At 49.3% G+C, this 17,556-nt stretch overlaps 2 protein-coding genes across 22 annotated transcripts in view; one reads left to right on the forward strand and one right to left on the reverse strand.

The window, feature by feature from the left end:
- Window positions 1–12,949, reverse strand: part of Rnft2 (ring finger protein, transmembrane 2) — a 66,316-nt gene extending 53,367 nt beyond the window's left edge. For both annotated transcript variants that reach the window (XM_074061438.1, XM_074061439.1), the window contains exons 1-5: window positions 12,807–12,949; window positions 11,080–11,254; window positions 10,524–10,582; window positions 3,592–4,046; window positions 202–278 (exon numbers count right to left, since the gene is read on the reverse strand). In XM_074061438.1, the coding sequence (XP_073917539.1) occupies window positions 202–278; window positions 3,592–4,046; window positions 10,524–10,582; window positions 11,080–11,103 (615 nt within the window). In that variant the 5' untranslated portion in view covers window positions 11,104–11,254; window positions 12,807–12,949. The remainder of the gene's footprint in view (window positions 1–201; window positions 279–3,591; window positions 4,047–10,523; window positions 10,583–11,079; window positions 11,255–12,806) is intronic.
- Window positions 12,950–13,128: 179 nt separating this feature from the next.
- The window catches only part of Spring1 (SREBF pathway regulator in golgi 1), a 94,009-nt gene continuing 89,581 nt past the window's right edge, over window positions 13,129–17,556 (forward strand). For 16 of the 20 annotated variants that reach the window (XR_012443489.1, XR_012443478.1, XR_012443481.1 and 13 more), the window contains exon 1: window positions 13,130–13,366. Coding sequence is in view for 8 of the 20 variants with exons in the window: in XM_074060845.1 (XP_073916946.1) it covers window positions 13,256–13,366 (111 nt within the window). In the remaining 12 variants the exon portion in view is untranslated. Of the gene's footprint in view, window positions 13,367–17,556 lie in introns of all 20 variants that reach the window. The other 4 variants (XM_074060841.1, XM_074060842.1, XM_074060843.1 and 1 more) reach the window with 2 other exon arrangements.

The following is a 17,556-nucleotide window of genomic DNA, read 5'->3' on the forward strand; positions in this document are numbered from 1 at the left end:
CCGGGGGTGACTATGGACCCCACAAAAGGCAAGGAAGCAGATTCTTCCCAGAGTCCCCAGAGGGAGCATGGCCCGGGGACAACCTGATCTTAGCCTAGATGTGCTTCAAATTCCCAAGCTGTAGAGCTGAGACAACAAACCTATGCTGTCTCACACCACTACTGATCACGGTCAAGGTGACCCATCCTCCAGGGGACTCACCTTTAGCGAGACCTGCTCCCGGAGCGTGGCGTTGGCGTAGGCAAAGGTGCTGGCCATCCCGATGCACACGGCGATGCCTGCGGGACAGAGGAGGGTGTGACACCCCCCTGCCATACTCAGCAGGCCTGGCCCAGGAGCATGGGGAATGTTGCAGAAAGACACATGGCTGGTCCCCGGGGAGATGGAAGGTTACCACAGAGGGCAAAGTCCCACCCTGGGGCATTTGGTCTGCTCGGCAAATCACTGAGAACCCAGGGCCATTCTGACTTAGGTATAGGACTTAGGTCACTGTGGAGATATTTTATGGGCTGTGTAGTCTGGCAAGACCAGAGTTCAAGTTCCAGCTCTGCTGCCTCTGCTGTGTGAGCTTGGGCAAATCCTTGCATCTCTCTGGGCCTGTTCCCTCATCTGTAAAGGGCCAGAATAAAAACAGCAGTCACCTTGAAGAGGGATAATTTATATAGGACATAATCTCTACCAGTTAGAAAATGGTGCTAATTCATTTTTCTTCCTTCCTTTCTTTTATTTTTTTTGTGGTACTGGGGCTTGAACCCAGGGCCTTCACCTTCAGCCACTTCACCAGCCCTATTTTTGTGAAGGATTTTTCAAGATAGGGTCTTGTGAACTATTTGCCTGGGCTGGCTTCGAACTGCGATCCTCCTGATCTCTACCTCATGAGTAGCTGGGATTACAGGAGTGAGCCACCGGTTCCCAGCTATCATTTCTTTCTATTGTGAAAAGCAATCTGAGACGGGGCATTTATAGTAAAAGCATGCATAAAAAGAGACCAAGATACCATGAGAAATTAAAGCAGCTGACAGGCAAAGATGACCCAAGCAGATGCAAGAAAGGAATTGAATTTGATTTCACAACTTATTTAATTGGTGCTGTTCACCAAGCTACAACCTTAGAATTCTCTCTGCATAATGAATTTCAAATCCTACTTTTTTTTTTTTTTTTGGCAGGACTGGGGTTTGAACTCAGGGCCTCGAGCTTGATAGGCAGGTGCTCTACCACTGGAGCCACTCCGCCAGCCCTTTTCGCTTAAGTTTGTTTTTCAGATGGGGTCTGGCGCTTTTGATCAGATTATCCTTGAACTGTGATCTTCCTACCTCCACCTCCTGTTTATCTGGGATTACAGATGTGTACCAGCAGGCCTGGCCCAATCCTACTTTTTACTACTTGTGGACAGGACTCAGCTTTCACACAGTTTGCTTGGTGTTGGTCTACTTCCTTCATAGTATGAAAACTATAGAGGGGAGGTATTCCAGGTATTTTACCAGATCTATTTTGCAAAAGGCCTATTTCTTTGCTGGATGTAGTTAAGAGCTAGTAACCACCTAGCCCTTTTTTTCTACTTCTCTTTTTGATTAAAAAAAAAATAGAAATAGCACTCTCTGCTGTAATGCTGTGCCTACCACAGGCCCCGGGGATGGACCGAACCCTCGAGACCACGAGCCAAATTAAGTCTTTCCTCCCTTGGATTGTTTCTCTCCAGTATATCACAGCAAGAAAAAAAATCTAATAGAAGGGAGATGAGAGAGGGTGGTAGTGACTGAATACGATCAAAGTTCACTGTATACATGTGTGAAAATGTCACAATGAAACCCGTTATTTTGTACAATTAATATATGCTGATTTTTAAAAAGCAAAAAAAAAAATCTCCACTGAAATATAGGGAAAGTGTTCTCAAGAATAAAACTTAAGCCGGGTGTGGTGGTGCACACGTGTAATCCCAGCTACTTGAGAGGTGGAGCAGGAGGGTCTTGAGTCTGAGGCAGGCCTGGGATACACAGCAAGACCCTGTCTCAAAAACAAAAAGGCTGGGGGGTGTGGCTTAGGGGTACAATCCTGTATTGCTGAGACCCTGGGTTCAATTGCTAGTACACTCCTCCCTGCACCGCCAATAAATAAATAAACAAAACCTAGCTGTGAGTTTTCTAGAACTCAGAGTAATACTTGGTGGCATGGTGGCTTCCAATTCTAGGGACAGAACAGGAGAGGGGACATGGTGGCACCCCAGCAAAGAAGGCGGGTTGATCTGAGTTGTCCTGAACCCACCAAGGAGGGGACCATCTCGAGACTGCGTTTGTGCTAGACAAAGCAGTCCACGACAATTTTTACCATCATGCCTAAGGCAGGAGTCAAATAACCGTTCACAGGGCACAGTGACATCACAATCTAATATCAGTAAGTAACAACAGGGGCTGGAGGCGTGGCTCAATCGGTAGAGTGCCTGCCTAGCAAGCATGAAGCCCTGAGTTCAAACCCCACTACCTCCAAAATAACCCAAAATCAGTAACAATGAATGCTAATGACAACAACATGCCAGACTGGTCTCTGAAGGCTCGTGTGCCTCAGGTCAGGTACTAAGCAAAGCACTTTATGAATCGTTACTTTACTCACTGACCCTGACCACAGTGGGAAGTACTCAGGGAGCTTCTGTTAGGTGCCAGCCCTATGGTGAGAATTTTAATGAGGCAATAATAAGCATAATGAAAAATAAGAATGTGCACATTCATAGCACTTGCTCTGTGCTGGACTCCGTCCTAAGTGGTTTACATATAGGGACTCAGATTGAACCTCCCTGCGTCCCATGAAGTACAGCTGTTCCTTGGTGCCAGTGGGGATGGGTTCCAGGACCCCTGTGGATGCTGAAAACTGGGTGCTCAAGTCCTTTATATAACATGGTGAGGGATTTGCGCAGCGCCTACCTGCATCTCCTGTATACTTCAAGTCTCCTCTAGATTACTGTCACCCCTAAACCACGCAAGTGCTGTGCAAACAGCGGCCATGACAAGGGGGAAAGCCTGTAGCTGGTTAGAACAGATGCAAATTTTCCTCCTGCCTATCTTCTACCCGTGGTTGGTTAAATCTACAGACACAGGGCTGGTGGAGTATGGCTCAAGCGGTAGAGCACCTGCCTAGCAAGCTTGAGGCCCTGAGTTCAAACCCCACAACCATCAAAAAGAAAAAAAACTAGATGCAGAAACTACAGATACAAGCGGCTGACTGTATACGCCATCTTAACCCTTATTTTATAGGTGATGGAACTGTGGAAGGCTCAGAGAGGTTAAATAATGTAACCAGCATCACACAGCTAGGAAGGACAGGGCCAGGGTTCAGACCCCAGCAGTTTGAGCTCTACTCTTCACCCTCTCCATCAACCAGGGGAAGGAGTTTCTATCACAGCCCACACTGGACAGATGAGGAAACCGAAGGTCAGAGAGGTCAAGAGTCTTGCACAAGTCACACAGCAAGTTGGCCAGAATTTGAACCCTGGTCTGGTTTGGGACCCCTTGCCCTTCATCCCTTGGCACCAGAACTTTCTCATGACCATGTGGATGAAGAGCCGGCACCCCAGCCGGGACCCCCACCCCCCAGACTCACCGAGCTTGTGCTGGAAGCACACCTTGGCCAGCAGGATAAGGATGAAGGGCAAGCCCCTCTGCAGCCAGCAGATCACAGCCTTCAGCTCCGACAGGGCTGGGGCAGGTGTGCCGGGCTGCTCGTCACCCCCTTCGTCCCCATGCCCACGGTGGTCAGCACCCACGTGCTGCAGGAGTGAGCCGCGGTGGCCTCCGTGGTGGAAGTGGTGGTGGGGCTGGCGGTGGTGGTAGGTGCTGGCCTCGCTGCCTCGGCCTCCAGCCTCCTCCCGGGGCGCAGGCATTGGGATGAACACGTCCCCACCACCGGCCCCAGAGCCCAGCACCAGGCCGGCTGGGAAGGGGCTGGCGGGGAGGCCCGAGAAGATCGCTGGTGGGGAGGCTGACTCTGCCTTCAGGCTCTCGAACACGCCACCCTCATCCACACTGGCCTCGGGGCTGATCACCTGGCTGCGGCCTCTGCAGGACAGAGTACCAGGGTGGGAGTTGGGTTTGTCCCCAAACCCACACTGGAGTCTAACACCCGCAGCCAGGCACCACGAGGTGGGAACTTAACCCCACTCTGGGGTGTAGACAGAGCCTTTGGGATTAGGTAGCTTCGGACACAGTCATGCGGGTGGAGCCCCAACATCAAATGCTGGTGGCTTTGTGAGAAGAGACCTGAAGCGACAAACACACACACACACACACACACACACACACACACACACACACACGTGCTCCCTGTCTTTAGCCTGTGAAACCCTGTACCACCACCACTCTGCCACGAAGGCTGTGCCAGACACTGCCCTTGAACCTTCACAACTGTGAGCTATGCAAACCTCTTTTCTTTATTACTCACCCAGCCTGTGGGATTGTGCTCTTGCAACAGAAAACAGACTAATGCATGAGGAAAGAGGTAGACAGAAAGACACAACCTCAGTAGGGAGGGGGACAAATAATTACCAATAAATGTTATGGAAGCAATGGTGCCCCACCTCAGATTCTTGTGTTGAGCACCACTATCTCAGAATGTACCCTTACATAGAGACAGACTCTTTAAAGAGGCAATAAAGTTAAAAGGACGTCATTGGGGTGAACCCCAATCCAATGTGACTCGTGTCCTCAGAAGAAGAGGTCAGCACTTGCGTTGCACACAAAGGGAAAGCATGTGAGGACAGAGACAAGATGGCAGGAGACAGAGCTGCAGAAGGAAGGAACCCTGTGACACCTTGGCTTTGACCATCCAGCCCACAGCACAGTGAGGAAAGAAATTTCTGTGGTTGAAGTAACCCAGAAAGTTCTATGGAACCTTGTTATGGAAGCCAAACATAAATGATACTAGCACTGGGGTCATAACCTTCACCAACACTCACTCTGTCAGACGCAGTCGATTACTTTGATTAGCTCATTAAATCTTCCTATCAACCCTGGAATACGGTACTGCTAATGTCCCCATTTTACAGGTAAAGAAACTAAGGCACAGAGAGACGGTCACTTGCCCGGAGTTTCATGGTTGGAGGGGTTTCAGTCCCAAGAGGATCAACTCTAGAGCCAATTTCTCAACTGCTCTACCTCTCTGAAAAGGGAGAGTAGAATTCTATGATTCCAAAATAAATCAGGAATCCCAGGACTCGTGGCTCTGTAATGGTCAAGTTTAACGACTCCCAGTTCTCTAGAGGGGCCAGCCCTGGTCACAGCTGGTATTTGGTGGGCAACAGATAGTAATGGAAAGACTCATTCAAACCCCAGCTCCATCCTTCCCAGCAGTTTTCTCTGCACTCAGTTTTCTCACCTGAAAAATGGACATAAATCCTATTCACGTCTAGAGTTCCTGGTGGATCAAGCTTAAAATACCCTTTGCAAAGTAACTGGCACAAAATAGGTGCTCGATACATGAAAACTATTGTATCTAGCCCCTTGGAAATACCTCCAGGACCAAACTGCCTTTTCTAGCTCCAAGTGAGATGGGGGTGGGCCAGCAGAAAGGGAAGACTAACCCAAAGCAGCCAGGCAGCAGGTGCAGTGCCATATCCAGGTATGTTTAGCCAAACTGTTCCACCATGTCTTGGTGTAATGGTTGACCATGGTAAGGCTATTTCTTGGTACAGTGGTCAACAGTCCCCCAACCTGGACTTTCCCATCGTAAAGGTGAGCCAGAGGGCTCATCTGCATCTCATTATAGATGCAGTTTTATGATTGCACCTCCCCTAAATTGGCATCTTGGCTCTGAGGAGACCTTCCTAGGTAAGCCACTCCCCATTCCCTGGCTCACGGAAATGCTCTCCTGTTTCACAAAACTCTCCACAATTACGTACTGTCCTTAGCACAGTCGTGAAGCCCTAGCCACAAAAGCGCCTAAGACCCGAGAGCTTCGTGCACCTGGCTGCCCGGTCAGGGTGCCCGCCCCCAAACTCTTTGAGGGTGCACGTTCACCGTCTCCAACAAATCTCAATTTTGCATTACTTTGCTTCAAGTAAATCTTTCTTCAGATTCCTCTGTAGGTCTGTCACTGAATTTTTTCCTTTGGGGGGACCAAGAATGGACCGTTTGTGTCTGAAAACAAGCATGGGCCTCTCGGGTTGGAATCAGCAAAAGATTTGGTGTTATTTTTTTTTTCAGAGCCATTGCTGGGGGAGCAGAGAATCTGGAGTGACCCTTCTGAGAATGGCAAGCACAGAACTGGGTGCTGTTTACCATAAGCACCATGTCCTGAAGTGCTTGGAGCCCATCTTTCTTCTCCTGGGTGTGTGCTGTTTTCCAGTGAAACCCGGTCAACAGCACAGACACAAAAGGAGCCAAGTGTGTGCGGGAGGGCGGGAGGGCTCAGAGCCTCACCACGTCCCTCCTCTGTCACACAGCCTTGCAGTAGGGGCACTGAGCACCTCACAGACCCCCAAGGGTCTCCAAGCACTTCGTGAGCTACTCAAAACAAGGGCTAAGATTCACTCAACCTGTGGACCCCCACAACCCAGGGCACACAGTAGATATTTTAAAAAGGTACAGTAGCTATCACCCACTCACACGAGACAATGCAAGGGAGGCTGGGGGCGGCAGGGGGAGGTTTATGCTGCCTTTCACACTTGACCTTGTATCATTTACTCATTGGATGAGTATATATAGATTGGATCATTTCGCCATCCCACTGAAAACCCCTCAAAAACTTCTCATTTGACACTCCTTGAAGTCTCAGATAAATCCTAACGTTAGATACTAATACTATTTTCATTTTATAAAGAAACTGAGGCTCTGAAAGATGCACGTGCTCGATGCCCTGGTCTATCTGACCCCAAAGTTCAATCTCATCCCGCGCCTCTTGCCCCCAACTTAAGGGCTTTGTGCTGCAGGACCCTCACTGGATGCTCCCCACTGCACCTGACTGCTCCATCCTATCTAGGTCGTTATTCTCAGATTTCAGCTGCAACCTCTCTACTTTGGGGGAGGGGAGCTGCCCTACCTCCTAAACAAGCAGCCACCCCCCCCCCCCCCCGCTTCTGGACCTCACTGCACCCTTGCCTCGCCTGCACAGGACTGCTCACAGGTGTCCATTTATTGCATGTTTTTCACTGGAGACCAGAGGTGCTCAATCCTGGAGGCACATTACTATCACCACGAGGAGCTTTTGAAAAACACAGGTGCCCAGGTCCTAGGACCGTGAGTTCCCTGGTGAGTCCAGCATGCAGCCGTGTGGTGAACCAGCATGGCCACGTTACACAGGTCAAAGGCCATGACTACAGGCTCCCATGGGACCGCTGATCCACAGGCCAAGGTGCCTGGCCCCAGATCACGCTCAAAAAACCCTGTTTGAAGCAATAAATGAAGGATCAAGCTAAATGCTCTGAGAAGGCCTGCAATTGACCAAAATTAATGCTTTAAACCTGGTGGTGTTGTCCACAGAATTCTTTTCATCCAGGGAAAACCTCTCAGTGTCTTGTAGAGCATCTGAGAACCACAGCAGGGGTCATGTTAGTCTGGAGAATTCTCAGAGTTGGTTTCTTTGGCTTTGCAAAGTGGACCTGAGGATACGTTATCACAAAGCTGGTGAACTTGAACATGGCTCCTTCCCCTGGCCCATCACGCCCTGCCCCGCCCCTGCTGACTCTGAAAGCCTGGGAAACGTGTGGTCCTCCTCCCCTGGGCTCTGCAGGATAATATTGATGATACCAGAGGTAACAACCGACACCATGGCTGTGAACCTCAAGAGGCCTCAAGAACTTTTTCTGTTCTTTAAGAAGCTGAGCTCAGAATACATGAGACCCGGCAGGGACCCACGCTGGCCCATGTGGACACCCCCACTGCCCCTTGGGACCCTAGAAAGCCCTCCCTGCCCCACTGAGCTCAACAGCATTTGGAGCTCACAGGTCTTTGGGGAACTCCAGTACAACCAGGGAAGGTTTCAACCCACCAAGGGCTTTTTATAGCTGGCCTCCCGTCCTGGGCCTCTCTCCCTGGGCATCCAGTTGGGATTTCAGCCTAAATGGGAAAGAATATTCCTTGGAGGGGTGGGGCGGGAGGGGATGGTGGCTGTGCTTCCAACTTAACCACTTAAGGGCTGAAGTTGATGTGGCCCAGGAAAAGAGGATCTACCCAGCTAGGAGGCGGCTGAAATGGGGTGTCTAAAAGTGGATTTGGGGAGATAACTGAATTAAAGCCCAAATCTCACCTGTGCCACTTTCCTAGCTGTGTGACTTTAGGTAATGGGTTTCCCTCTCTGTTTCTTCTCTGCTAAATGGGAGTAAAAGTAGCCACTAATATAGCAGTAGCATGGAGTAAGCACACCATACACAGTGGCCATGGTTTTTCTGCCAAGGTCTTTGCCTCAAAAGATGTCATGGACCACCTGAGAGCAGGTGGCAAAGCTGTCTTCCGATAGGTGTGATGATTGCGAGCCTGATGCTGGCTTTGTTGTCCTCACGCTCATTCTTCATTCAAAGCAACTCTGAATTTTGGCCCCTGCATCTGTGAGTAGAGACACTGAGGCCTCAGTGTCATTTGTCAAAGGTGCCACAGATGGTGTTTTAGTCTGTGATCGGGTGCTATCACAAAATGCCTGAGGCTGGATAACTTGTAAAGAAGAGAGGTTTAGTAAGCTCACAGTTCTGGAGGCTGGGAAATGACTGAGCTGTGATTTTGACCAAGGGGCATCTCACTATTACAGCCAGTGCTCTTCCTTGGCAGAACAGGCAGGCTTGGGCCTCATGCTGGGGGTGTCATGTATGATTTGGTAGCCAACCTCAGAGCTGCAGGGAACCTGGAGTGGGAGGCGATGGAGGAAATGTTTGACTGCCCTGGACATATGCGCTTGAGCGGAGGTGCCAGGCTGCGAGACTGTCATGACCTGAGAATAGGCCCCAGGCTGCATTCTCTCTGGGGTTTAAAGACATAGATAGAAATTCTAGCTCCCCAGTGTTTATTGTGGCTTTTTATAGATTCTGTATTTGTCTGTTTGGCATCCATCCATGGCAAACGAGTGGCCAAAGTTGTCTATCTCTGCCCTGCAATGTGAGGCTCACCCCCCACCTCCTCTTTATGTCTCCCACCCATGCCTTAAATATCCAGGGCTAGATCCCAAATGACTAGACCCCACCCCAAGACCCCAGAGCCCACCAGCATTGTTCAAATCAGCCAGTCCTCAGCCACTTTCCACCTGGTGTGTGCCACACTGCACAGAAAAGACGGTGGTCTTTGTTCTCCTCTTCTTCCTCTCTGCCTCATGACCAACACTGGGGCCTCTCCAGGTAGCCCTGGGAGGTGTGGTGCGGCCCCTCCTCTCAGGAAATTAGGCACTAAAGACCTTCTTTCAGTGTCATTGGCCCTCTGTGGGCGGATGGCCGAATGTGTCTCCCCCAGATTCATATAAGGAAGTCCTATTCCCCAAGGAGACGGTGCTAGGAGGTGGGGGTCTTTGGAAGGTGATTAGGTCATGAGGGTGGGGAATGGGATTCATGCATTATGAAAGAAGGCCACAGAGACTTGCCTGGCCTCTTCGATCATGTGGACACAGTGACAAAATGGCAATCTATAAACCAGGAAGTGGCTCTCACCAGACACTGAGTCTGCCAGCATCTTATCTTGGACTTCCTAATCTCTAGAACCATGAGCCACTGGCTCACGCCTGTAATCCCAGCTACTCAGGAGGCAGAGATCAGGAGGATCACAGCTCGAAGCCAGCCTGGGGAAATAGTTCCTGAGACCCTATCTCGAAAAACCCATCACAAAAAAGGGCTGGTGGAGTGGCTCAAGGTGAAGGCCCTGAGTTCAAACCCCAGTACTACAAAAAAAAAAAAAATTTGTTGTATAAGCCCCTCTAGGCTACAATTTTTTTTGTTATAGCAGCCAGAATAAAGTAAGTCATGTCTATAAATTAAAATCCCATGGGCACAATTTATTGATACAATGAGTCAAGAACATCACTGGGCACACGGATTTTGAGAATTGGCATAAAAAAAAAGCAAGCTGTCATGTGTTCTTCATTTACCATAAGGCCATTGCTTTGTGGTGTGAGTGTGCCTAAATGTCCATCTGTAAAGGCTTGGCCCCCGAGGTGGTGTGCTCTGGACCTTTAAGAGATGGAGCCCAGGGGGAGATTCTTAGCTCCTCAAAGGGCATTGTGGGAACCCAGATTCTCTCCTTCTCTGCTGTGTTCTGAGATGTAATCCCTTGCTTCTAGAACCCATTGTCATCTATGCCACAGGGTGATGAGACCAGGGGCTGGCTGCTGAGCTGTGCTATGCTGTTTGGACTCTTAGCATCCCAAACTGTGAACTAAATAAACCTTCTCTCTTTATAAAGTCAGCTGCCTCAGGTATTTTGTTGTAGGAATACAAAGCAGTCTACACTTGGATCTCCTTGTGACTCCAACAACTGAGAGGCAGGTGTTATTCAACCTACTTTCAGGCTATCTTCTACCACCTGGAGCCCAGAGCCCTGAGATGGGACGACCCGGGGGAAGTTTACCTTTCAGGTGGAATGCTGTCTGTGTTGCTGCTGTGACGTCTCTGCATCTTCCTTAACCCCTGAAAGTCAACACATGTGTGAGCCCCACCCCCAGCTCTCCCACTGCCCACCCCATTGCCATGGCAACTGTAAACAAGTACTGATTGTGTCTCTTACATCTCTCCAGCTCCCTGACATTTTCCAAATGGCATTTCTATCTTTTCTGTCACTTAGTCCTAAATTCAACATTCAAGTCCCACAGGAGAGAGTCACCACCCATTTCACAGGTAGGAAGTTGAGACCCAGAGGTGGAGGAAGTCCCATGCAGAAGAAGGCAGCAGAGAGGTTCTGGGTGTGTAAAGCGAGCAGCAGACTGGCAGTGAGGAGACATGGAGCCCAATGCAGCCCCTAACTTGCTGTGTGATCTCAGACAAATCAGTAACCTCTCTGTGGCGTCAGATTCCCCATCTGTTTCCCGTCTGAGAGGGGGTGGAATGGTAAAAAACAAAGCTTCCTCCACACTCTGGCATTTAATAAAGCAGAAATGAAGGTGTGAATTCTCACGTGGACACGTCACCTGGTTCACTGTGAGCAGCCACATGGACTTCAGAACTTCACAGTGACGACACCTGAAGAGGACATTGAGAACTCCTGATGGGGATGAGACCACTGGATCCAAGAGAGCAAGGCCTTCCCCTCTTCTTCCTCTCCAGAGGGACACAGGACAGGGAGCTTCCCAGAGACTCCAAACCCTGGACGGCACAGAACACTGGGTAAACAGGCTGTGGAATGCCTTGGATCTGACACTGTCTTGGGATATCACTGGTAGTCAGTCATATAACTCCATCTGCTCAGTGTCTCTCTGTAACCTTTTACTTTGAGACTCATGGAGGTTCTGGTCTTAGTGTATTTTGTCTTATTTTCAAACTGCATCCTGATTGGAGTATGGCCAATAAATAACCAGAATAAAACTCACAACCTACAGGTTCTGTCTGACATTGTACCATCATTTCATTTCATTCTCCATCTACAACTCCCCTGCAGCCACAATGGCCTTTTTTTCCTACAGCATGTCAGCTTGTCCCTGCCTCAGGGCCTTTGTACCTGCCATTCCCTCTCCTTGGCATGCTTTTCCCTCTGCATGTTGCACGCTAGCTCCCTGGGTCGAATGTCACCTCCTCCCAGAGGCCTTCTGTGTTTATCTTCCTGATGCCTCCTGACATCACCCTGCTTTATTTTCTTCAAAGCAGGTACCAGTTATTTACATGTGCACTTATTTTTATCTGCACTCTCATTACAATGTGAATGTCACAGCACAGGAACACATCTATCACCTGGCTTGTCTGTCTGACCATTAGGACCCTACTTCCCACAGGTGAGAATTAACTTAGGTTGCGTCTTTCTGTCAAAGGATTTAATCAGTAATCACCGAGGTTACAAATGTTAGTCTCACTAACTCGCTTCCCACATGCTCGCTTCATGGACTCTGCTTAATGTGATAAAAGTTTCTGTGAAGAACAAAGGGTTGTTATCCTCAGCTGGGCTGCGTAAAAATTCCACTAGAAGCCTTAGTTCCAGAGCTGATAACCAAAACCAGTTATTGCTTCCCTGAAGATTTAAGCTCCTTTGTTCCCAAAGCCCTCTCCCAACCTGGCCCCTTTCTAATGAGCCCACCACTCATCTTCATATAAGGGGAAGGCTCTACTTCTGAGTTACCCCCAAGTGTCCCAACATCTTCATATAGAAATTAAAACTTATTACATAAATATTTTTTAAGGATTTGCAATCCGGCTTAACAACATCTCTCCCCACTATCCCCCACCCCCGCCCCATCACTTGCAAATCTTCGAAGGGAAAAATAGAATTCAGCATCCCAACGTTTCCATCCACAAATTTGACACAACCTTCTAAATCAAATGCCCACGTCTGTCTGTTGGAAGCAGGCCACACGTCATTATTACAATGCCGAATTGTGCAATAAATTTTTGCACGCAGGACCAATCTGGATGATTAAATTAAACAAACGCCTTTTAACCCTCTGCTCCATACATCCTCCTACCCTCCCCATGAACGACCACGCGGAGACTCTTTTAGATGCTTGCGTCCTGTGCATCACAGGGCTGCACCGCAAGGGAGCATCTTCTGCATTGCTTGCAGTGGAAGCAAGCAGGTGCACTCGGATACAATGTGGCGAGCACTGTATCCATTGCTGCAACCATCACGCAGTGCACAACGCTCTAGGACTGCAAGAGCAGGACACTAAGACAGACTACACTAGTGGGAAAGATCGCGTTCTCTTTTTACCTGCCCAGACAATTCAGCAATCACAGCCGCATCATTCACATCCAGCCAAAGCCAATCACTCGCGAGGCCGGGGCCGCACGTGACTTCCGAGTGCTTCCGGCCTTCTGTTGGATTTGGCCTCAGATTTTTTTTTTTTTTTAACTAGGGTCGGCGCTAGGACCCAGCTCTAAGCTACTCCAGTCACACGTATGCGATTGCCCGCCCCCTTTCTTTAGACTTAACCAATAGAAATCCGCCGCTCCTCAGAAACCAATGGTGAGGCGACCGGAGGGGGGCCGGGCTGTGACGCAAGCGGGGCAGAGGCGGGGCTTGTGCTGGTCACGTGGGGCGTCGCGCGCCGGCTGCCGGGAGCTGGCGGGGCTGGCTGCGGATCGCCGGGCAGTGTCGGGCAGCGGCGCTCGTAGGGGCCATGCCGCGGGGCCCCCGGGCCTGCCCCGCTCGGTGCCGGGATGGTGAACCTGGCGGCCATGGTGTGGCGCCGGCTTCTGCGGAAGCGATGGGTGCTCGCCCTGGTCTTCGGGCTGTCGCTGGTCTACTTTCTTAGCAGCACCTTCAAGCAGGTGAGGAGGGGACGGGACGGGGTGGAGCTGGGACTCGAACCCGCAGCGGTCACACTCTTCCCTGGCTCCTCCTTTTTCCTCGCCTGCCGGGTCCCTAAACCGAGATGGCAATTTAGGGGGCTCTGTGTTGTGTCTACCTGGGTGACCCCTACCTATCTCTGTCCACCCTTTCGTTTTCCTGTTTTCTGGGAGAAATAGGAAATGTGGCCCAGAGTTTGTCGAGAAGCCCAATTTCAGCACGCGAGAAAGGGAGAGCAGCTCCCAGGATGTAACTTGGGGCAGACTCGGTGATAAAGTTCACCTGATGGAGTTGTTACGACCTCGCTTTCCACTCTCAAGGTCAAGATCGTATGGCTGCAAAGGAAATGCTACGAAAGTAAAACTGTATCTTCCCCCTCCCCCCAGTTTTAGCTGATTGTCACAGAACTATGGAAAAAGCAGACTGAATTTGTACCCCACCTTCCCCCTTACACAAACAACAGAGGCCCAGGGTTGCAAGTCTGTTTTGCTGGCTGGGGTCCGTGGGTGATCACGTGAAGACCTGGGCACAGATTTGTGTTTTTTGTTAGCTCTTAGGCACTTTGCCACAGTCCAGAGTGGTTTCTGCTCTGGGAGGACCTGGGAGTGTGTGTGCCTGGACTCCGTCCTCTGATTTCCTCTCTCTCCTTGACCCTGGTGATCTCTGGCACTACTGTCTACCAGCTGTTGATTTTCAGGTTTATAAGTCCAGCCTGGACTTACTCGAGAAGCCCCAGATTCTTCTATCTGTTTGTCTACTTGACATCTCATTTTTAAAAATTTTTTTAATGGTGAAATATTCATAAAATTAAATTTCTTAACTATTTTTAAGTGTATAGTTCAGTGATGGTAAGTGTATTAGTACTGTTGTGCATGCATCACCCCCATGCATCCCATAAGTCATCCTATAAAAACAGACCTTGCCTACTACACCGCATCTCCCCATCCCTTCCTCCCCCAGCCCTGGCAGCCACCAGGGTTGTGTTGTGTGTGGGTTTTTCATACTTGGCCAAAACTCAACTCTTCTTCTCTCGGTGTTGGGGATCAGACCCAAGGCCTTGTGTATGCTGCTACTTGAGCTATATCCCCTGGTTTTTTTGAGGGGTGGGGTAGGGGACAGGTCTGGCTATGTAAATCAGGGATGCCTGAAACTCACTTTATAACCCAGGCTGGCCTCCAGCTCTGGATCTCCCTGCCTCAGCCTCTGGAGAACTGGGATTGCAGGTGAGCACCAGGATGCCCAGCTAAAGCAGAACTGTTGACTCTTGTTTCTCCCTAGTCTTCCCAGTGTCTCAGTAAGTGGTATTACCGTTCACCAGGTAGTTCAGACACAAATACATCGTTCTTTTCTTTCAATCATCTGTGCATAGAAAACACCAGCCCTGTCTCTGCAGTGTATTCTGAATCTGCTCACTTCTTCTGTTGTCACTGCTGCCACCCTAGGCCAAGCCAGTGTCCTCTCTTCTCAGAACTATTGCAGTAGCCTAACAGCTGTGTTTTCCTTTCTTGTCAGTCTGTTTTCCCTCCGGCAGCTGGGATGATAATCTTTAAGAGGTCCTGATCACAGTCCTGCCCTGTGTGTACTTCTGTTACACTCAGATAAACTCCACATTCCATTCTGGGACCTCTGTGTGACTCAATTGTTTTTGTCATTTCAGGTCAGACTAGCTGACCATACCTGGTGACTCAGGCCACACTTAGTGACCCATATAAACGACCTCAGTTCCTTGTCCACAAACTTGCTTTTTTTTCTTTGCAGTGGGAATTAGTAGCTGAAACATTTCTTGTTCATCGCCTTGTCTCGCTTTACCCTCTGGTTTTTGAATTTTCTTGAAAATAAGGACCTTGTATGTCTTGTTCTTAGACCCTACAGCCGTAGAATCCTGCCAGGCACTTCACAGGAACCCAAATGTTGAGTGAGGAAATAAGAGAATGTTTTTCATTTGGGTGACTTCCCTTCTCACTCTGGCACACTCCGACAGTGCTGCTAGCTTTCCATCTCCTCTGTCACTTTCCCTTCATCCACCTCTTGAGCACTCCAGTATTCCAGCTTTGTTTTTTATGACAGTCTTTTTTATCTTGTGATCTATCATTATATGTATTTTGGGGTGGTGGTAAGCTGATTGTGAAATCCCTAAAAGTGTTGTCAAAATTCTCGCTCTGTAAACTTCCTGGATCTAACTCCTCCCCTGCAGGGAGCACTGATCTGCTGCCCTACTGTGTGTATACTTGCTGGGATAGGTCCTTTTCATCACTAGGTGACCAAGGTGCATAACTATACACAGTGCTCTTTTACTTCTGATGGGAGGTTGGCGGGAACCAGTGTGTCATAGCCTAGGCTGCTGTAACAACACCAATAGACAGGTGACTTAAACAACACACCGTTAATCTAGAGGCTGGGAGGTTCAAGATCAGATGCTGACAGATCCTGGGTCTGGTAGGACGCCCCTTCCTGGTTTTACCCTCATCGGGTGGAGAAAGAGAGCTCTGGGTCCCATATCCCTTCCAGGGACACCAGTCCATTCATGGGGTCCATCCTTATGACCTCTTCCTCCAAGCTTCATTACCTCCCAGAGGCCCCGCCTCTTAATGTACAGACGTCACTATCCCCTAATATCCCTTGGGGGATTAGGGCTTTAGCATGGATTTTTTTTGGGGGGGGGTGGAGCATTCATTTCATAGCCCCATGTGGGTAAGGAGGTACTGACCTGTCCCATGCTGCTCCATATAGGAAGTTACCTGGTAGAGTCGTACTGATGGGTGGCACCTGTGTACATGCCACCATAAATGAAAGAGCGTTCTGCCCAAACGTCACTAACAGCATCCTCTGCCTTTCTGCCCTGCAGTTTGGTGTGTGAGAGGGGGCACTTGGTCTTCATTTGTGTGCTGCTGTGTCTCCCGTCACTGTTAAATCTTTGCTTCATTTGGAATTTATTTCTATATAGGATGTTATCTTCCCTGTCTGTTGGTGAAGTTAAGCATTGTTACCGTTTGGGATGAAGTGTCCCCTAAAAGGCTCATGGATTGAATTCTTGGTCCCTAGCTGGTGGCACTATTTTGGGATGTGGGGGAGGTGGGTCACTGGGGGTATGCCTTTGATCCTGGTCCCTTCCTTGCTCTCTGCTTCCTGTCTGCTGAGCTGTGAGGTGAAGGTCTCTGTCAGTTCCTCCTGTCAGCCATGACCGAGCCCTCTGTGAAATCGTGAGCCAAAGTGAGCCCTTCCTCACTCACACGGGTCTCTTGGGTGAGCGAGTAGAAAACAAGTATAAGGCTGGTTTGGGCCAGTGGCTCGCTCTGTCCCTCAATGCCTGCTGTCTTTTGACCATATTGCTGCATTACTATTGAGTATGTTTCTGTCTCTTTGTGTCAGGGATGTTACTCCTTTGTAAAGTTCTGGGTGGGACTGTACTGCAGGTCTGCCTGATTGTAAAGTTCAAGGTGTCCATTTGTGACATTGTGACAGATGAAATTGCTAAGGGCAGTGTTTGCACGGTGTTTTGTTTTGTTTTGTTTTGTTTTTGATGGATTAAAGTGTATGAGATTTTAAGTTTCCTGGCTTTTCTTAAAGAAAAAATAAACCCAGGAAATTTGAAGTACTGGGTACAGTGGCATATCCCTATAATTTTAGCTACCTGGGAAGCAGAGATTGGGAAGATTGCTGCTTGAGGTCAGTCCTGGGAAAAAGTTAGTGAGACTCATCTCAGCAAACAAGCCAGGCATGGTGGGGCAGAGCTGCAATCCCAGTTATGTTAGAAGGTATAGATAGAACAGTCAATATCCAAAGTTTGCCCCAGGCAAAACCTCAAGACCATTTCTATCTGAAAAATAACTAAAGCAAAAAAGGGTTGGGAGTGTGGCTCAAGTGGTAGATAGAGCACCTGCCTAGCAAGTGAGGCCCTGAGTTCAAGCCCCAGTACCACCAAAAACAACCAGCCAACCAACCAACCAACCAAACAACGACAACAAAAAAAATGAAGATTTTTTAGCACGGAGTATGCATTACAGTCTGGTGACAATCAGTCGGGGGCCATGGTGTGTGAGCTTATGGGCTATGTACTGTCCTCTGGGCCCCTCATTCATGTCCTCTCCCAGCCTCTTTTGTCAATCCTCAGGGTTGTCCGCAGCTCTTGGTCCTCTGGGTTCCATGTGCTCAACTCCTCCACACTTTGTAG

Source organism: Castor canadensis, chromosome 18 (assembly GCF_047511655.1).
Source record: "Castor canadensis chromosome 18, mCasCan1.hap1v2, whole genome shotgun sequence".
NCBI lineage: Eukaryota > Metazoa > Chordata > Mammalia > Rodentia > Castoridae > Castor > Castor canadensis.